This window comes from Hyalella azteca, unplaced genomic scaffold, assembly GCF_000764305.2.
Source record: "Hyalella azteca isolate HAZT.00-mixed unplaced genomic scaffold, Hazt_2.0.2 contig4447, whole genome shotgun sequence".
NCBI lineage: Eukaryota > Metazoa > Arthropoda > Malacostraca > Amphipoda > Hyalellidae > Hyalella > Hyalella azteca.
This window is the reverse complement of record NW_025934661.1, coordinates 59188-84261: the sequence shown is the minus strand read 5'-3', so window position 1 is coordinate 84261 and position 25074 is coordinate 59188. Positions and strand designations below refer to the sequence as shown.

Sequence of the window (25074 nt, the reverse complement as noted above, 5' to 3'; positions counted from 1 at the left end):
AAAAATGTTAAAATAATCAGTCAAAATTCATTAAAAAGTATTGCTTTACAAATTTTACGTTTTTTTCCTTATATTCAACCACCTATTGAAATTTTTTAGTCATGATTATTCACTTTAAATATGAGTTGCGACGTCAAATATCGACATATCAAGATATTCAGATATATGTATATCCCCAAAGCGGGAAGAAACAAAATTTGGAAGTAAGAGCTACTTCATAATTATAAGTAACTTAATGAGAATTTAAAAAATGGCGTCGTAACCTTTGGATCATCACGTGTGTAAAATTTTCGACAATTCTAGAAGTGTTACTATAGCTGGATCAACGTTAGATAACTCAATTTTTGTGTAGCTAGCCCAACTATAGCTCGGCAGGTTGGATCCTATCTACAAGATGAGCACGACCGACAGCGAAATATAGTGACAACCTTGCAAATCCTATGATTAAAATGCAAATTTGGAATCAACACCGCGTAGCGTAAGCCTACATATAACACGAGTGCTCAGTTAATTAATATGTGGGCTTTATTAATGTAGTGTTACTTGCATGCACTTCTCCAGTACTAGCTCAGCACTGCAACGATATTACAAGATTTCATCTTGTTCAGAACACAGAATTCACTTACATGAAATGCTTATGTTACTTGATATCTTCAATTCTAAAATTGAAAGTAAATCCCGAAGACTTTTTTGCCGAGCATTCAAACTAACGTCTTTCATTCGCCATGCTAAAGCAAAAAAAAGTTCTCTTCATGCGCGATCACAATTTGAACTACTTAGGTCATATATCCGTGGCGATGGTCTCTATATATGGTAGTGCTTCAAGAAGCTTGAACCGGAAGTTTACTTTCCTTTAAAATATTCATCAAGCATCATTTGAATTTATTATTCAACATATTTTCAACTTAACATATTTTTTTAGAATCTGGAACACTTTTCGACTGTGAACAATGTTTGCTAAGCGTTTGAATGGCAATTCAATCGTGGCTGTACAGTAAAAATAATTCTGATCAGAATGTTCATTGTAAATAAATTTCCGATCTTCACTCGCGATATACAATGTACAATATAATTTATCATGACTGAGATACGTTGAAATTTCATTGACGTATGCATTCGCCCGTCGTTGAAAGGTAATCACTGTTAAATTAAAGAATTCCGGAAATAAATAAACAAAAATTACAGAATTTCGGGAATAAATAAAAAAAATATAACTCAGTACTCACTGCAGTGAGTGACAGAGAGCGCACAGACAGACGGACGGACAGACGGACATGGCGAGCATAATAGTGCATTTTTTCCATAAATGAGAGAATGAGCTAAAAATAAAGAACTTTGGGAGAGCCTTCGTATTGAGGCAAGAAAGACATGTGCTTCACGAAGGTGAACGCGAGCACAGCATGGAAAAGCAGAAAAGGCCAAACTTTGCCCTCCCATCGTTCCACAATTATTTTTTAATAAGGATATTCTTTCTTTAGGCGCGGTCGAGCGAGCCAACCTACATGACATCTCGACTTGTGAACCGAAACGCAGAAAAGAGTAAAAACGTTAGAAATAGAAAAAAAGGATACTCAGATGAAAAAATCAGGAATTCAAGCCGACCCGGCCATTGGGTGGCCATTGTTGTTGCAGGTCTGAAACAGGCAATTAAAGATAAGGTGAGGCAGCTCCTATCAAGCCGACTCAGGTAATGAGTCGTCACTGAAAATGAAAGTGGCGCACATAGCATTAAATAAATGTTAAATTCAGTTGAATTGTTCATATTGTTTTCCATTTATTCTTTGCGTCTTCAGTAATTGTTTCGCATTCCAGAATTTGAAGTGTTGTAAAGTGCGTGGGTTTTTTCATTTCAGTAAAAGAGTTTTCCAGTGCAATCGTGAACACGACGCTCATTCATTATAAATCGCTATGTATGAATATTGCCATGATGCCTTGCCATGAAATTAATGCATCGAAAAGAATTTGCTTATCAATAAGTCTATTTATTTATATTCTCTAGTTCATTTAAAATAAGAAAATTAAATAAGAATTTAATCGAAACATGAACCGAAATTTATAAATAAATGTAAGGAACAAAATTAAATAGTAAAAAGACAGCTGTTCTATATTAATCCGTTATAGCTGTCACTTTTAATTTAATGCTGGAATTGAAATAAGGCTCACTTGGACAATCGGCCGGGTGTCCCATATTTAAATGATTAACGTGAAATGCAAAAATAAGAATGCTAAGATAGTGAGTTTTCGTGACAGTTTATAAAAAAGTGGAGTTTTTGAGGAACGAAATCGCACAGATCAGATTACCAAGATAGTCCCAAACGTTCACGAGGTGGGCATTTGAAACCCAAAACATTAAAATTTTATTTTTTAAAGCAATGTCCAAATTCAGGTAGAACTTGCGAGATGAGATTGAGTTTCGTGTGCGATTTTTAATGTTCACGAATGCAAAATGATCCTCACAAGGAAGGTCGATTGCCGACGTGTAAAATATGAGTTTCTGCAAATCTACAGGGATATTAATTAAATTTTACATAACAGCGTATATTAGTTTTGTGGAAGCTACCGGATTAAACAAATCGGAAATTTTATTATTGAATAAAAATGCATTTGGCTTCCAAAGTTACTTTACAGTTCATTGTGCTTCGATTAAAATTTTGAATTATAACCGAATGCAAAGTCAAACGAAATGAACATTGAAATTTTGTGGTGAACAATTTTTGTTGACATAGAAAGCAAGATGATTATAACATACATATATAGCGAATTCAGGTATTTTGAGTTCGGATATGAAGTAATCATACAGAAGTTTGAACTTAAACACTGGCCTTTCAATGTGAAGACTAACCCATCAACGAACGGGAGAGGAAAGAGCGTCCCGATCTCTGTAAGAGCCTCTTTGTTATGGAGGCGGCGTAAATATTATTGAAGAAGAAACTAACTTGCCGCGACCGTTTAATCGTATCATACTCAAATACTTACAGGCCGTGTCGCTAATAAAATTGACATTACAATGATATATTCAAGAAAATTTTGCTGCGCAATACATGGAAAGAATAAAAATGGATGAAAAGAAATAATATTACACAAATTCATGTAATTAAAAAAAATCTACCAGTGATTGAGCGCTTGCAAAAAGTTTACTAGGAAATTGAAATTGTGAGGACTTGTCGATGAATTACATCATATAACAAAATAAGACAAGTCCTAATGATTAAAAACTGTTGTTATTCTCATGGCAGTTTATACATGTTTTACAATCACATTTTGATGATTCAATATTGTTTGTATTCTTCAGGAAATAAATTTCGAAGTCAGTCTGGGGAATCAACTCGATTTCCATTTGGCGAGGACAGAACTCAGTTTCTATGGAGAGCAACGCACATCACGTAATGGTTCCCTGAACCTCTGAACTTCTGTAGATGATCGTTGAACCTTTCACACCCAAATTTTCCATATATTTAATAAATTCTGGTTATTCTCGATGAATTATTTTATCTTAATTTACCCGTATAGCAGATAGAAAGAGCGCCAAGTAAAATATTTCTCGATAATTTTATATTGGAAACAAAGTTTCTGAAATACAGAAGCAATCGAAATTTTTTCATTACCGGTGCTTTTTACATATCCTAAGTTTGCTTCAGGTTCAGCTGAAACTAAGGTTTCAAGTCGAGCATCGTCAGCTTATCTCTAATTAATCCGCATCATATAACCTGCGGAGTTGTTGTTCATAAAATTTATATGTGTCACCTTAAACTTAGTCTCGAGAATGAGCCGAAACTAAAACGAAATTGAAGAAAGAAAATTGTCTTTTTCGACAGACAAATCTAGCAATTCCGCTTCCAAGCAGACAAATGCGTCCGCGTAAATCTAACGCTATTCCTACCTGAAGCGTGAGCTAATCGAGCGGGAAAACTTGAAGTCACCCCAGTGGGTTTGGCACTTGAGTGTCAGAAGAAGAGTTCTTCTAGACGCGGTCGAGCAAATCGGTTGCGTGGAAACTCTTTGCAAAGGGCGACGATGCTGCGGGTCACCTTGAGCTTCTGGCACAGACAGTAAACAATGATGAAAAAGAATATTCTCTGACCCAAGCACATCCAGTCACGGGGAGAATAATTCAAAAGAACTCAAAAGTAGCTTCGAGAAAAGTGGAGGTAAGGGATGGAGTAATTGACATACGCTACCCCTGAACGTGAACTGGTACTTGCATAAAATCAACTCACAATTAAAATCTGGAAAATTTACTTGCAAGCCGTAGAGTTTAATGAATAAAGATTATATAATGCGAAGCTTGTTTTTTAGATTTCACTGATCAAACTCATAAGAATACCTCATTCGAACATTTTGCAAAAAATTACATCAAACGTGAAAAACTGGCTCATTTCATGTAAAAATCCATTATAATTCAATGAATTATTAAACCGGTTGAAAACTGCGACGAAAATATGCGCGTGGGAGAAGAGAAATCATATTCACCAGCTACCGAGTTAATTTTACCAATTGTATACAATCAACCCACACCGCTTTATGAAAATGAGGAATAACGATGCTCAATGGAATGAAAACCATCTGGTTCCTCCGCCCCGGCGACGTGTAAAAACAACCCTCGTCGTAAAATAAAGAAAAACACAAACGCGAGAAGGTGTGGCGCCATAGCGACAGACCGGCACCCAATGCAGCCCTTACACTTGTTTCAAATACTGTTATTTATTTCTGGGCGTCATATACAGAGACCGCTCAGCATGGTGGCTGCAAGGCAGTCACGACATTCATTAAAACTATAGTAAAAACTGCACACGTTATTACGCATCGTCCGGGTGCAGATGCACATGTTTGGCGCACTCATGCAATGAACATGATCCTTGTTTGCCTTGTCATGCAAAAAGATTGACGCGTCCGAGGAAACTAGCTGTTAAATTAACGCATGTCAGGTTTAATTTGAGGGTAGAGTTGGACCAGGGAAAATGTCAAGACTTTGATTACTTTAATTAAAGATGTATGGTGCAGCTAAGTTAGCACGTCTAAGCTGAAATTACAGTAAACAAAGAACACTTTTAATTGGGACATAAAAGAATGTTTCCATCAATGTTATGATAATAGAAAGATCAATAACATTTCATCGGCATTCAATTAAGGGATAGATACGGTGGAGATAATTTTGAAATAGCACAGAAATTAAAACGTTTCTAATCAAATAAAAAGTCAAATTAAAGTAAATTTTCACGCGCGTTGTGACATTAATGAGAGAGAAACTTTTCAACAAATATTTAAAATGATGGTAAATTAACTGCCCGATATCGAATTAAGTTGAATATTTGCTTTAGTTATGGCGAATATTATGAAGTTCAAGTATCAGGATATAAAAAATGAAAGGATATCAGGATATCAAAAATGAAAATGAAAATTGAAATGAATAAATTTCTAAAGCTCAAAATTGCCGTCAAAATATGTGATTCCTATAAAATTTTGAAGTGAATTTACAACGTCCTAAGAATCTTATTTTTTTCACAATCAATATTAAGAATGCAGGTATAACTTCCTAGGTCGCTAAACATTCACACCACTTGCCCTCTAACCTTGACTAAGTGGTTGTATCACTGAAGCGAGTACTTACGTTCAACGTAAGGCTTTTATTCCACGGAATAAAAATGTAGTACAGGTGGCATGAATTGTCATAAAGATAAAATAAAGCGTGGATCTCAATTTCGTATCAATCGCGGAAACTCGTATTCTTTGATCCAAACACACGCGGAAGTTCGTAAATGGATGAAGTAGTTCCAAGTCTTCGCGTCCAGTATTATAGCCTAGCGCCAGAGATAAACTTCACTCTACGGCATCATCAGTGTCAAGTTGTATACAAGTTTATTACGGATAAACCAGATGAGCGTTGCTTGGGGTGCAGAGCAGAACGTTCTTATGAGAGATCGTTTGAGTGCAGCTAATGTATCTCTGACAGCTCAATGTTCGGCTATGACGCTATAAGAAACAAAATTTTCTTTTGTTAGTCGGGCATGGGTTTTGTTAGTCCGAGTTATAAATCGAAAGGAATCAGTAATACATCATAACGGACGTTGATTGATTATTTCATCTATTTTAGCCCGGTAGTTTCTCATCGTAGTAAGAGCCCACAGACACAACAAAGTGCAACATTCGTTAAACTTTGATAATCACCAATAAGCTGATAAAAAGTAACTCGTGCAGCCCCTTAAGTACAGCTAGTTTCTTGCAGGCGCCTCTGGTGTTAGAGTAACGTTCATGGTTGTCACTCGGGCAGACGGATGCATCATTGCAGCTCAGGGATCATAAAATTTTGCTCTAAAGCTTACGTTGGGCGTGATATGCGGATCCATAAAGCTGCATCATGGGTGACCTTCAGTTGAAGATCAACGTTACCAGTGGATAGTCTAGAAACATCTTTGCAATGCAAGAGTTGAATTAAACATTCGGTGATGTATAGTAGCACAATCAACCTACGCTATTTTTAATAACGTAAGAAGTCTTCCACATTCTGAGGGCAAAACAACATATATAAGCATAAGGTATAAAGAAATCAAAAGTTACTCAACCCAGGAGAAAAATTGTAACGTCACGTTTTGAGTAGCATCACATTTTGAAATGAATTGGTAGAAGCCATTCACTACACGGCGCATTATATTTTCGTTATCAGCCGGATTAAGTGACGAAATTCATCAACATGATAGTAAGCTTAAGATGATCGTAAAAACATTCGTAAGTTTTTTAAATTCTAGGGTTATTTCAACTCAGACCGGTTATTGACAGACATGTTCTAGACATCGCAAGAATTTCCGAGTTAGACCCAGAGACCACAACGGGAAGCCAAGCGTAGGTATTGAGTCACTATGCAGTTTGCTTCCCACACTTGGGCAGGCGTAATGATGTAATTGCACTCTGCATGCAATATGTCTTACAAGGGTAAAAAAAGGATCCCGATAGTTTAATTTAACCTTCAGCTGCCCGCAGGAATTGTGCGTTCATGAACACGAGTTCATGGGCACATCTGTCATTGTTACGTTACCGTACAACTTGTGTAAGTTATGATCAGAATTATTAATTGCCTTAAAGTATAAGGCAAACAGTAAAAGTAGATATTACAGTAAGAGAAGTTAGGTGGATATTGAAGTACTATCGTCTTCTATTAAAATTATTGTGTAATTCTCATCACCAAGAATGATATGTTCAACTAAATGTTCCTGATTGAAAATGAATGACTATGATGCATACAAAAATAATATCGTGATGCAGATCGATGCAATTATAAACCAACATAGACATTCATGATACGCATTACTCAGGCAGTGTAATAAATATGGCCACTTCATTGAATGCATAATTAGTTATTTAGAAATACGTACTTAGGAAATATCAGTGTAAAATAAACAATTTTTGCGACATTAGAGAGCTTGGTATAAGACTTGTGCAGAACTTCAGTTGATACGCTCATTCAATAACAGTGAAGAGTCGAATTATTTATTAACTTCTAGCCACTGCTCTCAACCGATCTATGTACCAGATACCCACAGCATGCAGAATTACCAGCCAATAAAATTAAGCCTTCGACCGAACTTGGTTATGACTCGGCAGATTTTAATCTGTACTGCCGGAGAACAAATTGACGCAAAGTATAGCACACTGTGCTGCACGCTGTGCTGCAGTATAGAAGAAGAACATCGAGGAAGTCGTAAAGTCAAGCAGCAAGGAGACACCCAGTGCAGTTACAACGTACAGTACTCACTCAGCTCATGCAAACAATGAGTTAAAAACATTCGTTCATTCGGTGGTTCGCACGACAGCATGAATAGCGTCAGAAAAGAGCTTGTTTGATTCAAAATATACAGAAATACACGATATTAGTTGGTGATATTGCAGAAAATATTTTAAAAATATATGAATTGTTCTTTCTTTGGATTCAAGCATAGAGATGAATACAGTTCATAAATTTTCAAATTGAAATGGAACTTTATTGAAAGCTGATCACATTACAGTGTTAATTCGTTCTTCGATAATTTCAGAAAATATATTCGACAACTGATTCTTTAGGTCTTCAAAACTGAATATATGTCGAATAATGTACGATTACAAGTTTTAGGTGATTTTTTTAAACGTTCAAAGGAAGTGGTCAAGACTTATTGATTTTTTTATGAATCAGTTCTGCATATATGATCTGACCAAAGAAAATAAATGCAGGAGAAACTAGGCGTAAACAAGCACCAAAAATGCAAATGGTATGCAGTTCGTGGTGCAGTTCATGGATACTTGGAATAACTTGGTCCTCAAACAACGCTCACAATTTGAATCTCATTTTCAATTCCAAGAAAATTTAAAAATATGAATAAAATGATCATGAACGAATTTTTGATTGAGTTTCCAGTTTAAAACTAATATTGCGTAACGTGCATTTAAGCGCAAAATTAGTAAATTATACTCTTTGATCATATATTATATGAGTATTTCTTGTAAATATACAAAGAAAATTCCACAAAATTTCTTCTTATCGCATTGGTAATTCGGTAATTCATGCATGGAGAACGTGCGTGAATTGAAAATTAAAAAAATTAGCACTATGAAAGCGTTTATCTAAGCTTGGTACAAAGTAAGATTTAGCTTCAACTATTTCCTAGCTGTTCTTGTCATGAATCGCAAGATTAATATATGTATTTTCAAAAATTAAATTTTCTTCATGGAATGTTCATAAAATTCAAATGGATTTGAACAAATTCAGACTAGTCAATAAATTTGATTGATAGTTCGCAGTAATAATTTTAGTTAACATTTTTTTCTTAGTTTTGTACTGATTGTTAGTTAAGCTGCTCCTGATTTCTGTGATGATTGCGATGATGAGAAGTCTTAATTTCACGATTCTAATTGTTCCTGTAATTAATTTTGGTTTTGTGAAAGCTAAGTTAACATTATCTTTATTAATTAGTGTTCGATCTATAAAAGCGATCGATTAGCCGAAAAATTCAGAAATACAAAAAGTTAGACGCTGGTTGCGATGCAGATTTCTGATGCGACATTGATGCATTTTTTCAATTAATTTCTGTTATTAATTCAAGTTCAGCTCGTATTAATAACAGTCATCGTAAAACTGAAGTTTAAACGTTAAAAATCATCATGTAGCATGCCAACATTCGCTCACTTCATTCAATTTTCTTATTCTTTACTGTTTAGTGATAATTTCCAACTTGTGCGCGTATTTTTTTTTAAATTTATATCTTCCCAAAAACACATTAAAAATTTTTACACAAGAAAGTAAGTGATGGTAGTGACTAATTTCCTTAGGGTAGAACATAAAAATTGAATATTCATTTCATGAAGATGTAAAATTCATTTCATGAAGATGTAAAATTCATTTCATGAATTAGTAAAAATATAACTCAGTACTCACTGCTGTGAGTGACAGAGAGCGCATTTTCTCGTCCGCCCGTGACGTGAAGTCACGGACGAATGTCACGGGCGGACATGACGAGCACAATAGCGCCTTTTTTCCATAAATGAGAAAATGCGCTAAAAATGACAGGATAACTCATACAAAGAGGGTCACCAACTAAGTGCAAGAACATTTACATTTCCACTGGACGGAATGGTTTTATTTGTTTTTTATTATTTTTGTTTACTCGGTGAAAAAGAAATAAACATCACACTAATTAATGAGAATGCGTTAGTGGATCTAGAACTCTAGTTGACCATGATTACTCACTACAATTTCTTTCAAACAGTAGAATGTTTAATTTAAAGATATTTTTGCTATAGTCAAAGCAGCATTGATTTTAAATTCATTATTTATTCCATGATTGTTTTTGAGAGCAAAACACAAGAACACTGAGATCATCCAGCGCGCCCAGGCTGCTGATCAACAACAGCGAGCAAACATTGCACTTACATGTTAATATAAGCCTGTGCTTTTGGTAATCAAAATAAGTTATTCAATACGAAATATTTGTGGGTGAGGAGTGTAAGACATACAGCCGAGCTATGCATACAGAGAGCCACTTGTTGTGGATGGAAGAGCAACAGGAGCCAAAAAGGTTACAAATTTGTGATGAACGTATACAGCGGAGGGTCGTAAAATAATGCCAATTCGTAAAGGTCAAAAGTTAGTCGATATAATACGAGCTGAACTGGAATTTTTCACAGTTGTTAAGAAGGGTGAGGTTTCAGAGATAAGAAGAGTGAGGTATTATTAGAAACGTGAAGAAGTGTTAGAAATTAGATCACAACTATTAGAAATTAGATCAGAACTATTAGAAATTAGAAATATGAAGTGTGAGGTAATAGAGATAAGAAGGGTGAAGTATTAGAAATAAGAAAGGTGAGGTTTCAGAGATAAGAAGGGTGTGTATTAGAAATAAGAAGGGTAAGGTATGATTGGATTCATTTAACATGTATCCTACTGAAATGAATCTGTATCATTATTGTTTAGGATTAGTCCTATATGATATCTGTCACGAAATTAAAATACTCAGCATTTGTTTGGAAATTATTAACATCAAGCACCAGCATAGAAGCATTCACGACAAATTATATTAGAAATACTACTGACTAAAGAAATAACAACTGAAGAATGAGATACATACTAGGTATAATTAATTCAATATTTTCCTGGACTGTAAAGAAACGCTATGCCAATTACAGTGTCCTTTAAAGTTCAAAGAAATCAGTAGGAAGACAGTTTAATATGGATGGAATGCAAAAAATCCATGAAACAGATAGCCACTTCTATTGGATTGATAAAATTTTTCCTAAGTAAATAGAAAGCGTTTACGGATGTTCTTTATTGAGTCCACCCATAAATAAATAACCACTTCGAGGGATTGATAAAATAGCTCGGTGGCAGTGAAATATCTTCATAGAACTGACCACATCTTATCTAAATGAGGTCGTATTTTAGTGCGGGGCACTGCAGGCTCACATGTAACTGATAGCTCAGGATATGCACGTGTCTTATATTGACAAATGCCGGTGCTGACCCCATAAACATAGAGTTTATTTACACTGTTATACTATCGTCTTATGTCTCTCTCCCAGGCGTGTACGTGGTTCTGCATTAGATATCCAATTGGGGCAAAATGAGCTGGCACTTCTGTTTGACTCTTCAATGCACGTGTGGATAATAAATTTGGGGAGTATATGTATTCCGGTTGATGAAGAAAGTTTTCCTCGTGGGTGTGAAATGGTTCATATGTGAAAAAACTTTAATGACGGAATAACTTACAATGCATTAGTTCATTATTAATTGATGATTAGACAAAAAAGTGTGGGCATTTAAGCTTCACTCGAATACTTTCCTCAATGATATTATTTACGCTATTATTTACGCGCATAAGTCAGATGCACAGAACAGATCTGCCTCCATGGAGTATACCTCATCAAAGGATACGGGGATAAATAAGATATAATTTTAATATTAACAGATCTGCCTCCATGGAGTATACCTCATCAAAGGATACGGGGATAAATAAGATATAATTTTAATATTATTTTATATTAAGGATTATTGGTGTTTATTTATGAATCTTATGAATCCTGACATGTGATTAACACCCAAAAATATTTGAGACCTTGAAATTACGCAACTTATTGGTGCTTGCAGCGCTGGAAAAAAGTTACTTCCGAGCAACAGTTGCGGTTGTTATTATTTGAGCGTTTGAACGCTATACTTCGATTTTTTTATTCAATTTCGTTGTAAAATGTGCTGAAATTCACGCACTGTGCTACTGACTGTTATATTACTGTTACCAATTTCTAAGATACTTCATGACTTCAATAAATACAAAATAAGGACTCGACTATCTGCAGAATTAATCAGAATGACATAAACCATATACAAAAGGAAATTATTGGCAACCAAGCATTAACAACGGTTGGGTCTCCTCGTTCAATTCATTTTATACAAATTTCCAACAGTCGGTGACAACGGCTCGAAAGGCGTGTTATCTGTGAATTTTAGTTAAACAGATGTACTCATGCAACGGGTAAAAATTTTATATTCCAGACCAACAATCATTAATATATATTATACGGTGTGGCTGCATACGGTATACGCATATATATTATACGGTTTTTAGAATAAATCCATTCATGCCCATTGGAAATACGCTCCTACAAAGATTATTAAATCATAGTATGCAGAGAAGTACTACAAATCACTATTACCTCACATCGCTGCAATGATAAGTCAAAGATTTCAATTAAATTCAGTGAAGATTGTCGATAGGTGTTTTTCCTTCCCTTGCGTATAAATTGAAATGACACTGCATAGTGGTACTTTATTATGGGGAGTTATACACTACAAATATTCCATAGTTCATTATTCAACTCCGTAAAATTTATCTAATAGTATTATGGAAACTTGTAAAAATTGATTCAATGTGAACTCATGCCAGAAAAGACGTTACGTGATTCTTTTGTTTTTACCGAAGAACTCAGAAAACGTCTCAGGCACAGTCATTTCCTGCACAAAATGTCTATGAATTGATTAATAATTAATGGCAGGCAAAATGCATTAACATTAGTGACTGACCATCTTTGCTGACGAGGCTCTGCTGGAGGATGCGATGACTAGTCTTACGATTCTTGAGACTAGCGTCTTCGTCTTGGTAGTCAGTCTCTAGGACGGTGGGCTCGTTGCCGTCCTGTCTGTTACGAGGGGGTGCTACGAGCCCGTTACGAGACGAGGCATCGAGCCCGTTACGAGACGAGACATCGAGCCCGTTACGAGACGAGGCATCGAGCCCGTTACGAGACGAGGCATCGAGCCCGTTACGAGACGAGGCATCGAGCCCGTTACGAGACGAGGCATTGAGCCCGTTGCGAGACGAGACATCAAGCCCGTTACGAGACGTTGGTCTTTGGCTAAGTCTCGGTGTCAGCGCCTCAAGCTGGGCAACGTCGCGGTCAAGCTTGATCAGGCGCTCAGAGTCGTCGTGCAAATCTTCGATGCGTTGGACGCCATGTCGGCTGCTGGCGTGCAGGACGCGGTCAGAATAATGGACGCTGTTGTCCCTGTGTTTGAAAGAGAAAAAATCTATACAGATAAAAACTCAGGATACAAAAATAGAATACTCGCATGTTTTTTCTGACCAAGAAAAATCGTAAAATGCAAATTTTATGTTCATCCTTGGCTGCGCTGTTTGGAACTAACTTCTCGGTACATAGTCTTAAAATGTCCTGTGAGCGAGTTCCATCGTTCTTCAGTTCGAATATTAAAAATAATTTTGAGTAAACTGTTTATAAATTATTTAATATTTTAGCAGCAGAATTGGTTGTCTGTAGGAGGTTAAGTTTTGCTATGTTTCACCTTGAACATTAATTTTCACTCTTTTCATTTTGATGATTAACTGCATTTTGCAATGTAGAGGACAGTTCTGAAAACATAATTTATATTCTATTGTATCAAAACATTCAAGGAAAAGTATGATAAAAATTGCGATGCGCGAGTTAGATGAAGTGCACCTAATAAATATAACAACTATTGAAGTGATTTGCAGTGAGCATGATTTGCAGTGAACATGATTTGTAGTGAACATGATTTGCAATGAACATGATTCGCAGTGNATCTAGATGTGTATAAGAGACAGGAACATGATTCGCAGTGAACATGATTCGCAGTGAACATGATTTGCAGTGAACATGATTTGCAGTGAACATGATTTGCAGTGAACATGATTTGCAATGAACATGATTCGCAGTGAACATGATTTGCAGTGAACATGATTTGCAGTGAACATGATTTGCAGTGAACAGTTAATAGTTAGTGCAGTTATAATAGTGCAGCTAATTTTATTTGCATAGGCTCCGTCATGCGATGTTTACAAGAGACATCAGCGAAATTGTGACATTGACTTTGTCGTTCCTTAGAAATTAAACGATTATATGTAGATGTGATTGATGCCTCAAGTGATAGCATTCATTTTTACGCTAAATATTTATGTATAGAAATAGCGAACAGCAAAAAGCAATTTAGCTCTCATATTCTGCTTTGTTTGGATAGATATGTATTTTTGGCAGATCTGTCTGGTCACAGCCCGCATCACTAGTCATAAAAAACTTGAAATTTGATTCAAAAAAATTTTGCTTGTTTGGTGATTCTGCAGCAGGAAGTGATTGAATATGACCAAGAGTAAGTAATTCCTTCGAAAAATTGCAGCTAATTCTTGATTCCCTATTAAAAGCTGTCAATCCGAATGAACGATAGTGGCTGTTAGTTGTTAAAACACTTCCTGACTAGATGGGTTTTCTGACAGTTGATTGCTAGTATCGGTGGGCATTGGGTGAATAGCCTTAATTAATTTAATGGATTGGACAATTTCTTGGTACCAGAAGTTATATTATTATGGAAATTAAAGTTATTTGAATATTCACTATATATTCTCAACTCACCTATACCTTGACGGAAAATTGTTGTGTCGATGGTGGTTGCCGGGATGCTCGTGATGACGATCCTGAGATAGGGAATGAAAGAAAGAGGAAATTAATGAAAATAATGATATTAATATAAAATTGAGGTTAAAATACAAGGACCATAACGATACCTTTAATTCAATCAGAAGCTTAGCGTACCTAAATACAAAGCGCGGTAGGATGTTAGCATTTCAGTGCAGATTCTCCAAACCAAATGTCATTAAATATTCCACGGGTGCGCTGGAGCCTGGCACTGGAATGTCATGAACGATAAAGAACAAAGTTATAACTCGTCTGTAAATTTATAGTCACTTGATTACAAGCAAACCTGTTTTGAATTCTGATGAGGTCAAAATATAAGATAAATCTTCCGCAGCAGTAGTAAAATGTGTTTCGTATTTGCATTTAGTCATCAAGATCTTCCGCGAAATTTTAAGCCCTGAGCTCGCATATAGTAGAATTTTGCAGCAGAAGTGAAAATTCACGTCACTCTCGAATTATAAAGTCACAAGAAACAATCCCCAGGTACGAAAATTCGTAAGAATATCTCAATGAGAATCGAGCGTCGTTAAAACCAATGAAATACAATGCTATAAAACTTTGAAACAAAATTTAAGATCTACTTTGAACTCGAGAAAAGGCATCCGATTCAAACTGGGTGGGAACAAAATAATACATTTTCGACAATCACAAAATCACAAACTATTCTCGTTTATGTTCTGCTGCCGAGCAGTGGGGTTCCACCTCTGACTTTAAATAGAGAGAGTCGATGAACGTGAAATGAACGCATTTAGCAAAGGCAAGACTCACATAGCCAATAGGATCTGAACAATGAATGGGCTCTTGTGTGCGGGATTTGAGCCGTCATTGAGGGTCACTTAGCGTGGAGGAAGCGAGTCCAATAAATTTGTGCTCTTCCAAGCCACCAACAATGGTTATGTCTGCTGCTCCGTGGTCCCTATTGCGTTTACAATCGTCGGTTTGCTCAGCAGCCAGCACAGATGTACGAAATTGTTCGGGATTAAAGAAATACAGATATTTCAAATAGCCGTTTTGCAGGCCTCCTATCACGAACTGTTTGGCTTGGACCCAGCATTATGGATGAAATAGTTCAAAGTTTTCGTGGAGAAGCAAGGATTAGCGTTCGAGATTTACACACATAGCTCGAAAAATAAAGAGACAGGAGAGTATTCACCGAAACATGATGACAGATTTCATTAATGTTGTCTCATTCGACGAAACAACGTGTTTTATTCTATTCACACTGCATATGTTTCAACTGATCAAAATTACCCACGCTTCGATAATACTAACATTGATGGCAGTTCATGAGCTATATATCTGTATTAATTTGTGTATTCATTGCATTATTACGTAGCAAATTCTCAAAATTTATGAACGGAACCAACGGAAAATTTTCCCAACAGCTATGAGCTGATCGCGTTAGTAACGACGATTGTATCCGAAATGACGAACTGGAATCGATATTCGCGCTCCCAGTGAACTAAATTGCATAAACATAAATTGCAACCAACGGCTTGGCCTGTCTAAGAGAATCTCTTTTACGATCTCGTGCCTCAATGTATTGGGCAGCGACGAGGGTAGTCCCCCTGGCGCTTGTAAATTGGTATTTGTAAACAACCTCGAGCAGACCGCACGGCAGGCTTGGGTATAACAACGCGCTCTGCATCATCACGCGCCACGGAACTGCTTGTACGTCACACCTTTACGGTGCAATGAAGACAATCACCGGCGTATTATCGACGGCATTAGTTGTATGTTTATTGGTTAGTAACAGGAAGATAACATTTTATTTTTATTTCTCTTCTCATAGAGAAAAATATGATTCTATTCATGCATAAATCTGAAGATAGATTGATCTAAATATCAATCAACTGTTGAGAAAATTTTAGGATTGCATCTTCTAACCTCAGATACGAAATTATTTTTCAATTTATTTATTTAAGTTTTAGTGGATCCTACTCTCAGCAAAAATAATGAGATAATATCATGGGCATTGCATGTAGTACTTCTGGCGGTTGGATCACAAATCGATATGCCTTCAAGGTTCCCCAACAATCTTCCCTTCAAACAAACGTGCAATTATCGTTTTTCTGCACACATAATCAGAGTTGCTTCAGTATGGGACAATGTATGAAATGCACAGCCCTATTTAATCGATTACACGGCAAGCGCTCGTTTAACCGATTGCGGTTATTAAAGGGATTGCGTTCGGAATTCAAGACTCGTACATTAATATCAGTTAAAGTTTGCCCTCATCTGTCAGGTCAGATATTTTTCCAAAAAGGTGTGTAATTAAAATATTTTGATGCATATCCCTCCATCCGGGATGGTTGGTAGCGAACGTTTTGTTCAGCCCCTCGTGACGCAAGCGATCGTTGCAGGCGGAAACAAGTGGTTTGTCGCTTACGCCATAAAATTCCGTAATTCCGAAGTGACGTCAACGTTGAAGATAGAATAAGAAAATATTATGGAATCGTGATATGCTCAATACCCATTCCGTCGATCGTACATCATGAAAAATTATCACTAGTGCAACTATGAAGAAATATTTCCCAACACAAAAAGTTCTGGTGACCTCAACAGCCATGAGACAGTGAGCCTTGGTTTGAGGCTATGCATTTGTGGTATGGGCATCGCTAGTCGATTCCCAACAGTGTTGTTCAGTTGCACGGAACTCTGCTCATGACTTTAAATTGCATACAATTTGTGTCGTGTTTTCATGGGCGTATGTTTAGCGTCAGCTTGAAGCCCTTCGTTTTTCAGAAGGAGAAATGCAGCTCCGTTCCAATATTGAAGTCATGCCGAGAATTCTGATACAGTTTTTGCAGTACAGATAACTTGAATAGCAGAAAGATATTGACTATTTAACAGCTTCTTCAAAGCGAAGCCATTTTCGGTCCGCATTCAATACCAAATTGTTTTAGAGTCATTCAATAATCAAAAACTTAAATTCGCAATTTCCCAAAGGAAGACACTTTCGCCAGGGAAAAAGTATCAGACATGCCGGCAGCTGCCCCAAGCGATTAGGGTCCCGCCCCACGAAGTCGCTTCAGACGAGGCTTGTCTGCTCTAATGCTGCCAGCCGCTGCCGTAGCACGTTCATCTCGCGACGCTCTTATACGGACGCCGTCACACGTGGTCAAGTGGACGGCGAGGCTCGAAATTAGCCACATTTTAAGGATTTAGGCTACAGTTTTAATCTAAAGTATGTTATTTCGTAGTTCTTTTTATACATTTGAAGGGTTTGTTGTAGAGGTGGAAGTATAGATACTCAGCTGTGAGTTCAAATATGTTTTAGCATTTATCGAAATTTGTCAAGGTATATTTTTAAAATGAATTAATTATTCTGCGATGGGGCGTGACTTTCTTGCTTTTAGCTTTATTTTAACAAAATCCAACACAAATTCTTCATCAAATTTGCTACGAAAATTGAATTTGCTCCGATAATGACATCAATTTTTTGCAGAAACGCTGCATTTTTTGAACTGTATTTGAATATTACATATAATGTTGCGAAGGAATCCCGGTATTCGTATCTCTATTTAGGTTTCAATTAATACTCAAGGTGATTCTTGATGTTTACAAAGATTGATTTGAAAACCGTGAAATATTTTCGTCTCGCGCTACCGAGTTCTCATGATAGCGATGCAAACGACACGGTATATATTGCGTCTACTTGACCCAAATTTCGTTTCCGAGCTGCAGATAGCAAAAAAAAAGATAAAAGAAAAAAATATAGCAAAAAAGGTCAGGATAGCTGATAGCGACTTCTCGAGTGTTTTCGGCATGCATACATAAAACTCCAGAAATAAATTTCATTGGTGTAGAAGCATATCAATACTTTGATAGTAAAATACCACGAATTGAACTGAAGCTCTACCTTCTTACTTTGATGCAAACTGGAAGAACGTTTTTTTGTGGGGTTCATCGGTGGATTCTGAACATAACATAAAATATTATTCGCTGTTCCAAACGTTCAAAGAAAGACTGAAAATATAGTTCATCTATTAGGAATGTGATAGACAAATTGCGAAAATTTGACATTAAATGCAAATCGGAGTAAATTTCACCATTAAGAGATTTCAACAAAAACATGCTCAAAATTTACCATGAAGATGTACTTTCTCAGCGCAGTTTTAAATATTCCACAGATGCCAGATAATCAAAGTAGGGAAGATATGAGACATCGCGGACATATTTACAGGGTTCGCAGTCGCGTCCATTAGGTGTCGAGATACCAGCACCATCACCGCTTCAGCACATTCTAGAGATACGGCCAACGCTTGTCACTCACATGCGCTTTTAACCTATTGACAGGCGGATAATGGCTGGCTCATAGAAGGCCATTTACAGGCCAGCGATACGGCAATCGTGATTTTCAGTTGGAAAATGTTCGTCTTCTCTTTGCTCTTTTCAAACGAGCTTGATGAACATTTGGCTTGACGTGGTTCAGCATCTGATCGGTTTTCATTGACCAGTTTATTTAAAAAAAAATAATAAATATGTAAGACCTTGTAATTCGATCAAAATGAGTATGGTATGAATTTAATTTATTAGTAAATAATCATAAAATTTTGGGATAGAGTCGAAATAATTGTACATGAATGGTTAGAGGGCAACAAATGCCGATCAAAAAATATTCAATAATTCACAGTTGCAGCTAGTTGTGAATTCGAACAATTCCCAGTCCATGAACCGAGAACATGATTGCTGATCAACAACGAAATCGAAAAATTCAATAATAATTCGAATAATGGCAATCAAAATCCCAAAGCCTATTACTTCTAATATTTTTCAAATAAATTATAATCAACTTTTATATACCCATAGTGGATTTTTTTGTCTTTGATTGTTTTTTTTATAAAAATTTGGCAGTATTTTCCGAGCGTACAAAACACGCAAGAGATGCTGGAGAAATTGACGAACCAATGGGAACTGCCATCGGGCACAAAACGCATGAAACCTTAAAATGAATTTGCGTTGCAGATTTGCGACAAACTGTCATGTACAACATGGAAGCGTATCCATAAAAATCTTTTACATTCGGTTGAACTGAAAAAGTCACATCAGTGAGTGCTTCAGTAACTTGGCAAAAAATTCCGCAATTAAAAAGAAACACTGTTCTCTAAAAAGGAAAATTTTCGATGTTATGCAAACTCGCACACTTGAAAACAGAGATGAACACAGTAAATCTTGCTACCATTTAAATATATATTCTAATGTAATTTATTAGCAAAGAAGATGGACGTTCTGTTTTAATGATCGTTTGACAACATTAGCAACATGCAAAGCATGTAAAATAACAACTCATATATAGAATTGCATAAAATATAAATTTTTCGAGCATTGGCCATCAAAGGTAAATTAATTTTGTCCGTAAGCCTCGCGTATGAATCATTTTCAGGTTCCTATAAAGTATTTAAAGCTACGTCAAGGGAGGTAATTTTTATACCTGATTCGGACTAAACAATGAGGGACAAATCAAACAAATATATATATACAATCAAACAAATATATCAGCTAATGAAGTTGCTCACGAGTCAATGCAACAGGAAAACGGAGCGTTCAAGGAATTGCAACTACACCATCGCATCTTCCGTTCACGACTTGAGACATTCCAGAGAAATTTTGAAATTAAAACCTGCTTAAAGCCTGACTCGTCACTTGGCTGCTAGAAGGAACTTACCGAGCTTAAACAGTGCAAAATAATTTCCTCACATTTGCGATTTAACCTTACAGACCTTCTTGCCAAAAAAGTCCATAAAAATTCATATTTAACTGCGACTTTATGAACCAAATTGGAGCAACTTTACTGGACTCTAACGCTTCTGCACACAGTAATGCACTACGATTGATAGCGACAGCCTCGCTTTGAACGGGGTATACAATGCAGGTGATTCGTAAGCTAATTGAGCAATTATCTGATAGCGCAAAACATCTAAATTCGAAATGTCAAGACATAGGGGAAAGTTCCTTGTAAATACTGGGCAAATCTGGATTACTTAACTAGATACAAGCGTTGAATATCGAACACGAGACGCGTACACCACCGGGAACACGAATTCATGTACCACATGCACCCGAATTCTAGCAAATTATGATCAACCATTTTGGCATGGGTAATATCGAATAGTTTTTGTTCAAAATTTATTGAGACGTCTAACGTTCTTAAACGGTAGAAGAACGATACTTCAATTTGTTAATATATTTTCTTTGAATTTTTATAGTTGAATAAGAGTTAGAGCTCGGGGATGAGGAAGAACATTCGAATGAACTCAATAAATTGTCAGATCTATTCAATAATTCGTCAATAATTCCTTCCTCTTCATGAGTATTGGTGGCTACATTTGCTCATGCAATCATGCAAATTAATGATTAATTGGAAAATTAAAATTGGCTGTGGAAAGTTTGAACATAACAAATCGCAATATGAATAAGAGATGAAATATTTTGATAATGTGTGCAAACAGTAATGCCATAAGAAGGACATGAACCTTCTGTACTCCAAGAGAATTCATGATAAATGTTGAATTTAATGCTCTTTCGATACTCAATTATATTATGTATTAGCTGAAGCTGTTAAGCAATTAAATTGTCGAGATTAAATGCTTAAAAACGAAGAAACATCGACACAAATTCACTATATCCCTATTGAAAACGGTTGAATAAACCTTTGTGCTGCGGTCATATTTAAATTGACTGCTAAACGATGCAGCAATATGCTCTTTTTAAGAAAAACGAACGTCGTCAATATAACAAATTCAGGCATTTTTACCACGAAATCAAGCATTACTTTTTTATCTTTCATAACTTGTAACTTACTTCTACAGTCTGATAAAAACACAATGCATGTACGAACAAATATTTCAAGATAGGAATTTTTTCCGCTCCGGTTACAAGGCTTTGGCGCTCAGCAAGCGACCACCTACTGAACGTAAGCCGCAGCTCCAATGGCTGCTAATGAACTGACATCGGCCCATTGCGAGTATATTACTCCCATGCCCTTAATGAGCCGTGGTAGGCTTATAATTACGGCCTACCTTAGCCGTGCATGGCCAGCGTAAAGGCATACATAATTCACACAGTATTCAAACATCAACAAATTAAGAGAGATGAATGATCTTGGGTTATTGAAAGACCTACCTCTGCCAGGCTTCGTTAAACATTTAAAATAATCTTCGAAGCAATTGAGGTCCGGACACGAAAGCTTTTGATGATTTGTCTGCTTGGGCATGAGGTTGTATTTCATTTACTACGTCAAAAGCACCGCACCCAACCTCTTTTATGATTCATTGAGAGAATAAAGCGACAATTATAGTAAAACCTTTTGATTAAAAAATGAAGGGGACAGTAATACGACACGGCAGATGCGCTGGTTTTGCGCCTTTCTTTACACTGTGGTAAAAAAATATCCTGGGATTGTGCAGAATTTCCGCGATGCATAACCAATAGATTATATACAGCACAATTAATACTTTCTAAATAATTTATCATATAATCGTAAAAAGCACACAATGTAAATTAAAATAATCAGGTGAAAAATCGTTACGCGAGTTTTAAAGTTCCAAGGGATCTTACATTTATAGGAGAGCGAGAACAACCTACAAGAGAAAAGAGGTAAGAGAAAATAATGGCACGAATACTTTCATTCAGGCATAATAATCTTGGTGCTTGCTGCCGTGATTTATTCAGAAAATTCGCTTTAATTAGGTTATAAGTAAAAAGTTCCGTAAGATTGTAACTTAATATTTATGAAAATTTCTCTCAGTCACGACGAAAGCATTCGATAGTGTTGAATTGAAAACATTCACTTACGCAATGATTAATATTTCAATTGGACCCATTTAAACATGTCGAGCCTTCTTAAATATATGTTAGTTGTGCCAAAATAATTGGTTTCCTTGTGAATAGTTCAATTTAATTTATTTCTTGCCATTTCTTGCCATGATTCCGCGTCCAAAGAACTTAATGTGCATATTTACAATTCGTCAAATATTATTTTGAATAGTATGAGAAATTAGAATAAAAAGTAAGCAAGCAGTAATCAAAGCACAAGATAATGCGTGAATAATATTTTCTCTCGTTGGTAACGAAAGACGATAAGTTATGTCGAGGTTGTTATGTAAACCATGTGTGCTACCGTCAAGGTGTCAAACGCAGACCTACTGGCGACATTGATGGATTGTCCACGTGGCAGCTTTGTGGTTCACAAATGCAAACCTCGCCAAAAGACATAACCGCAGATTAAGATGGGAAAAATATTTTTTCAACCCTCACCTATTTAATCATTCTTTTGCTTAGGATAAACAAACATCTGTATGAATTTTGTGTCGCGTACTAACATTTTAATTCATTATTATTCTCATTTCCATCATTCCCTACACTCGAAATGTACCGAACAATTAAAAAAAATCATGTGTTTTCACTGTCGAAGCACGCATTACCAAATTTCTCCATTTATAACTAATGACAAATTAGAAAATTTCACTTGAAGAATAACTACTTTAAATTTATAAAATTAATTACAAACTTCTAAATGCGGCAATTTTTCATGAAAAAACACGGTATAATTGAGATTATTGGGCGAAGATATTCTACTCATATTCATACCAAGCCACAAAAAATGTCCATGAATACTTACGATCCTGTTCCGCGATACTGCGAAGTGGTCGCGTTCCTGCCGAAGGCGCTGAAGGAGCTCGTCGTTATTGTTCTCGAGTCGCTGCAGCATCTCATCTAGCTTGGTTACCGCCATGCGTCCAGGTCCCGGGTCTTCTGCAAACGAGGATCCAGCCTCACTCTCTTGATCTGTTGATCTGTTGAGGTATCCACTTCGGAGGTTGTCAACTCCAGAGTTCAAGTGACGACTCAACTCGTCCTGGTTAGGCATACGCGTGCCCTTTGGACGTCGATATTTGGGGTGGGCGTAAAATTTGGGTACCTGATCGCGGCGCTCCGTGGCTCGGTTTCTCTGCACCCTCAGCTCCAATAAGTCTTCCGGAGCGTTCGCTGGGTTCACAGATTGATTTGGACTGGGATATACGTAGCGGCCGGATGTGTATCGCCGCCCTTCGTTCCTGTTGCTGCCATTCAAGCTATCATTATTCTCTGACATAGGCCTATCAGCGTCAGACGAGCGTACGTTTGGCAACAGCAAGATTACTAACAGAGTTGTAATTTGGCGAGTCTTCATCATCCTCATGAAGACTCACTATTTATGTAAGCACGGTGAAGGAAAAAAACTGAGTTTATAAGTCGGTATATTCACGTTTGCTTGCAGCAATATTATATCATCCAATGTATTAATTATTATTAATAAGTTCTAATCACATGGACTATAAGCAAATAAAAAGCAATTTCACACGTCCGTCAATGGTCTGTCCTGTATCACAAGCACTAATGTAATTCAAACTGTCACACGCGTTAGAAAAGTTCGCCGTATTCTCCTAGGAAAAAGCAGTGGCATCCAGTGGCTCTCACTACACATCCAACCGCTGCGGCGTTCAGATCTCGACTGCACCTCGGCAACAGACTGTCTCGGCCGGAGTGAGGCGGGCAGGCGGTGTAGGATCAGGCAGGAGTGAGGCAAGGGGGCAGGCGGTAGGATCTGGCAGGAGTGACCGCTTCATTGTGGTGATGGCAGTGAAGGTCAATCGCCAGTGACTCCCTTGACGCCAAACCAGTCTTCGCCTGCACATATAATGCGTCCTCGTGTCTTGAGTTGCCAATGCAAATCTCGGGGGCAAATGTTGGTTCTGATGCTTGCATTAAAATTGTGATAAGAATATCTGGATTTTAAGTTCAATTTCTGATGTCAGAATTTCTCAGTTCGTCACTCAAGTATTAAAACATCTTAAAATTTAGTAACCTTTATTCGGATTGAGAGGTAAAATGCTTAATGCCTGCCACATCGCCTAAGAATTTAATATTTACTGATTGAATAGTTGTATTTTTCGTATTGTATAACGAAGTAAACTAATGAACTATTAACGAATATGATAGAAAACACTGTATAATCACGTGCAAATATACGAATTTTTTAGAGAACTGAATCCCTTCTCTCGACTTCTCTAACGGCCGAGTGAATTCGAATGGTCCGATCAATAAATTAATTGCCAGACTTTGTCGCTACCTAAAGGGTGTTTGGTAAAGGACGGTGTTCAGCCTCACGACTTTCACTTAGAATTTACCTCGCCAGGATCTCTAAAGCTGGACGTTCTCCTAAGTATCGCTGGAGGAGGAAGGAAAACTTGAGCTACACTTAAGATTTCTGACGCCAGCTAGACGGGAGGCCACAAAGAGAAAGTCGGCGACCTGCATGCCAGCTCGGCAATGCAGTTGAGCCCTCAGCATATCCTCCAGACAGCTGACGCCAGACAGCCGCTTAGTCACAACATCCGATCCGAGGAGTCAGAAAATGCAGCTGTACCCACGATCTATACACTGAATACTAACTAAAGAAAAATCGACGCGCTTATGAAGTCACATTGATCATGCAAGAACGTCTAAGGAGTGAGACAATGCAGTTCAATCTTCCAAGAAAATGCAGCTCTACCCACGATCTTCTCGCTGACCACCAACCGAATCAAGATCGGCACGGTTATAAAGTCATAATAGCCGTACACGAACGTCCAA

At 36.9% G+C, this 25074-nt stretch overlaps 1 protein-coding gene across 1 annotated transcript in view; it reads right to left on the bottom strand.

The window, feature by feature from the left end:
* Positions 1–24420, bottom strand: part of LOC108665467 — a 35093-nt gene extending 10673 nt beyond the window's left edge. The window contains exons 1-3 of the mRNA XM_018152222.2: positions 23081–24420; positions 14395–14456; positions 12536–13017 (exon numbers count right to left, since the gene is read on the bottom strand). Of these exons, the coding sequence (XP_018007711.1) occupies positions 12536–13017; positions 14395–14456; positions 23081–23641 (1105 nt within the window). The 5' untranslated portion in view covers positions 23642–24420. The remainder of the gene's footprint in view (positions 1–12535; positions 13018–14394; positions 14457–23080) is intronic.
* Between the last annotated feature and the right edge of the window lie 654 nt (positions 24421–25074).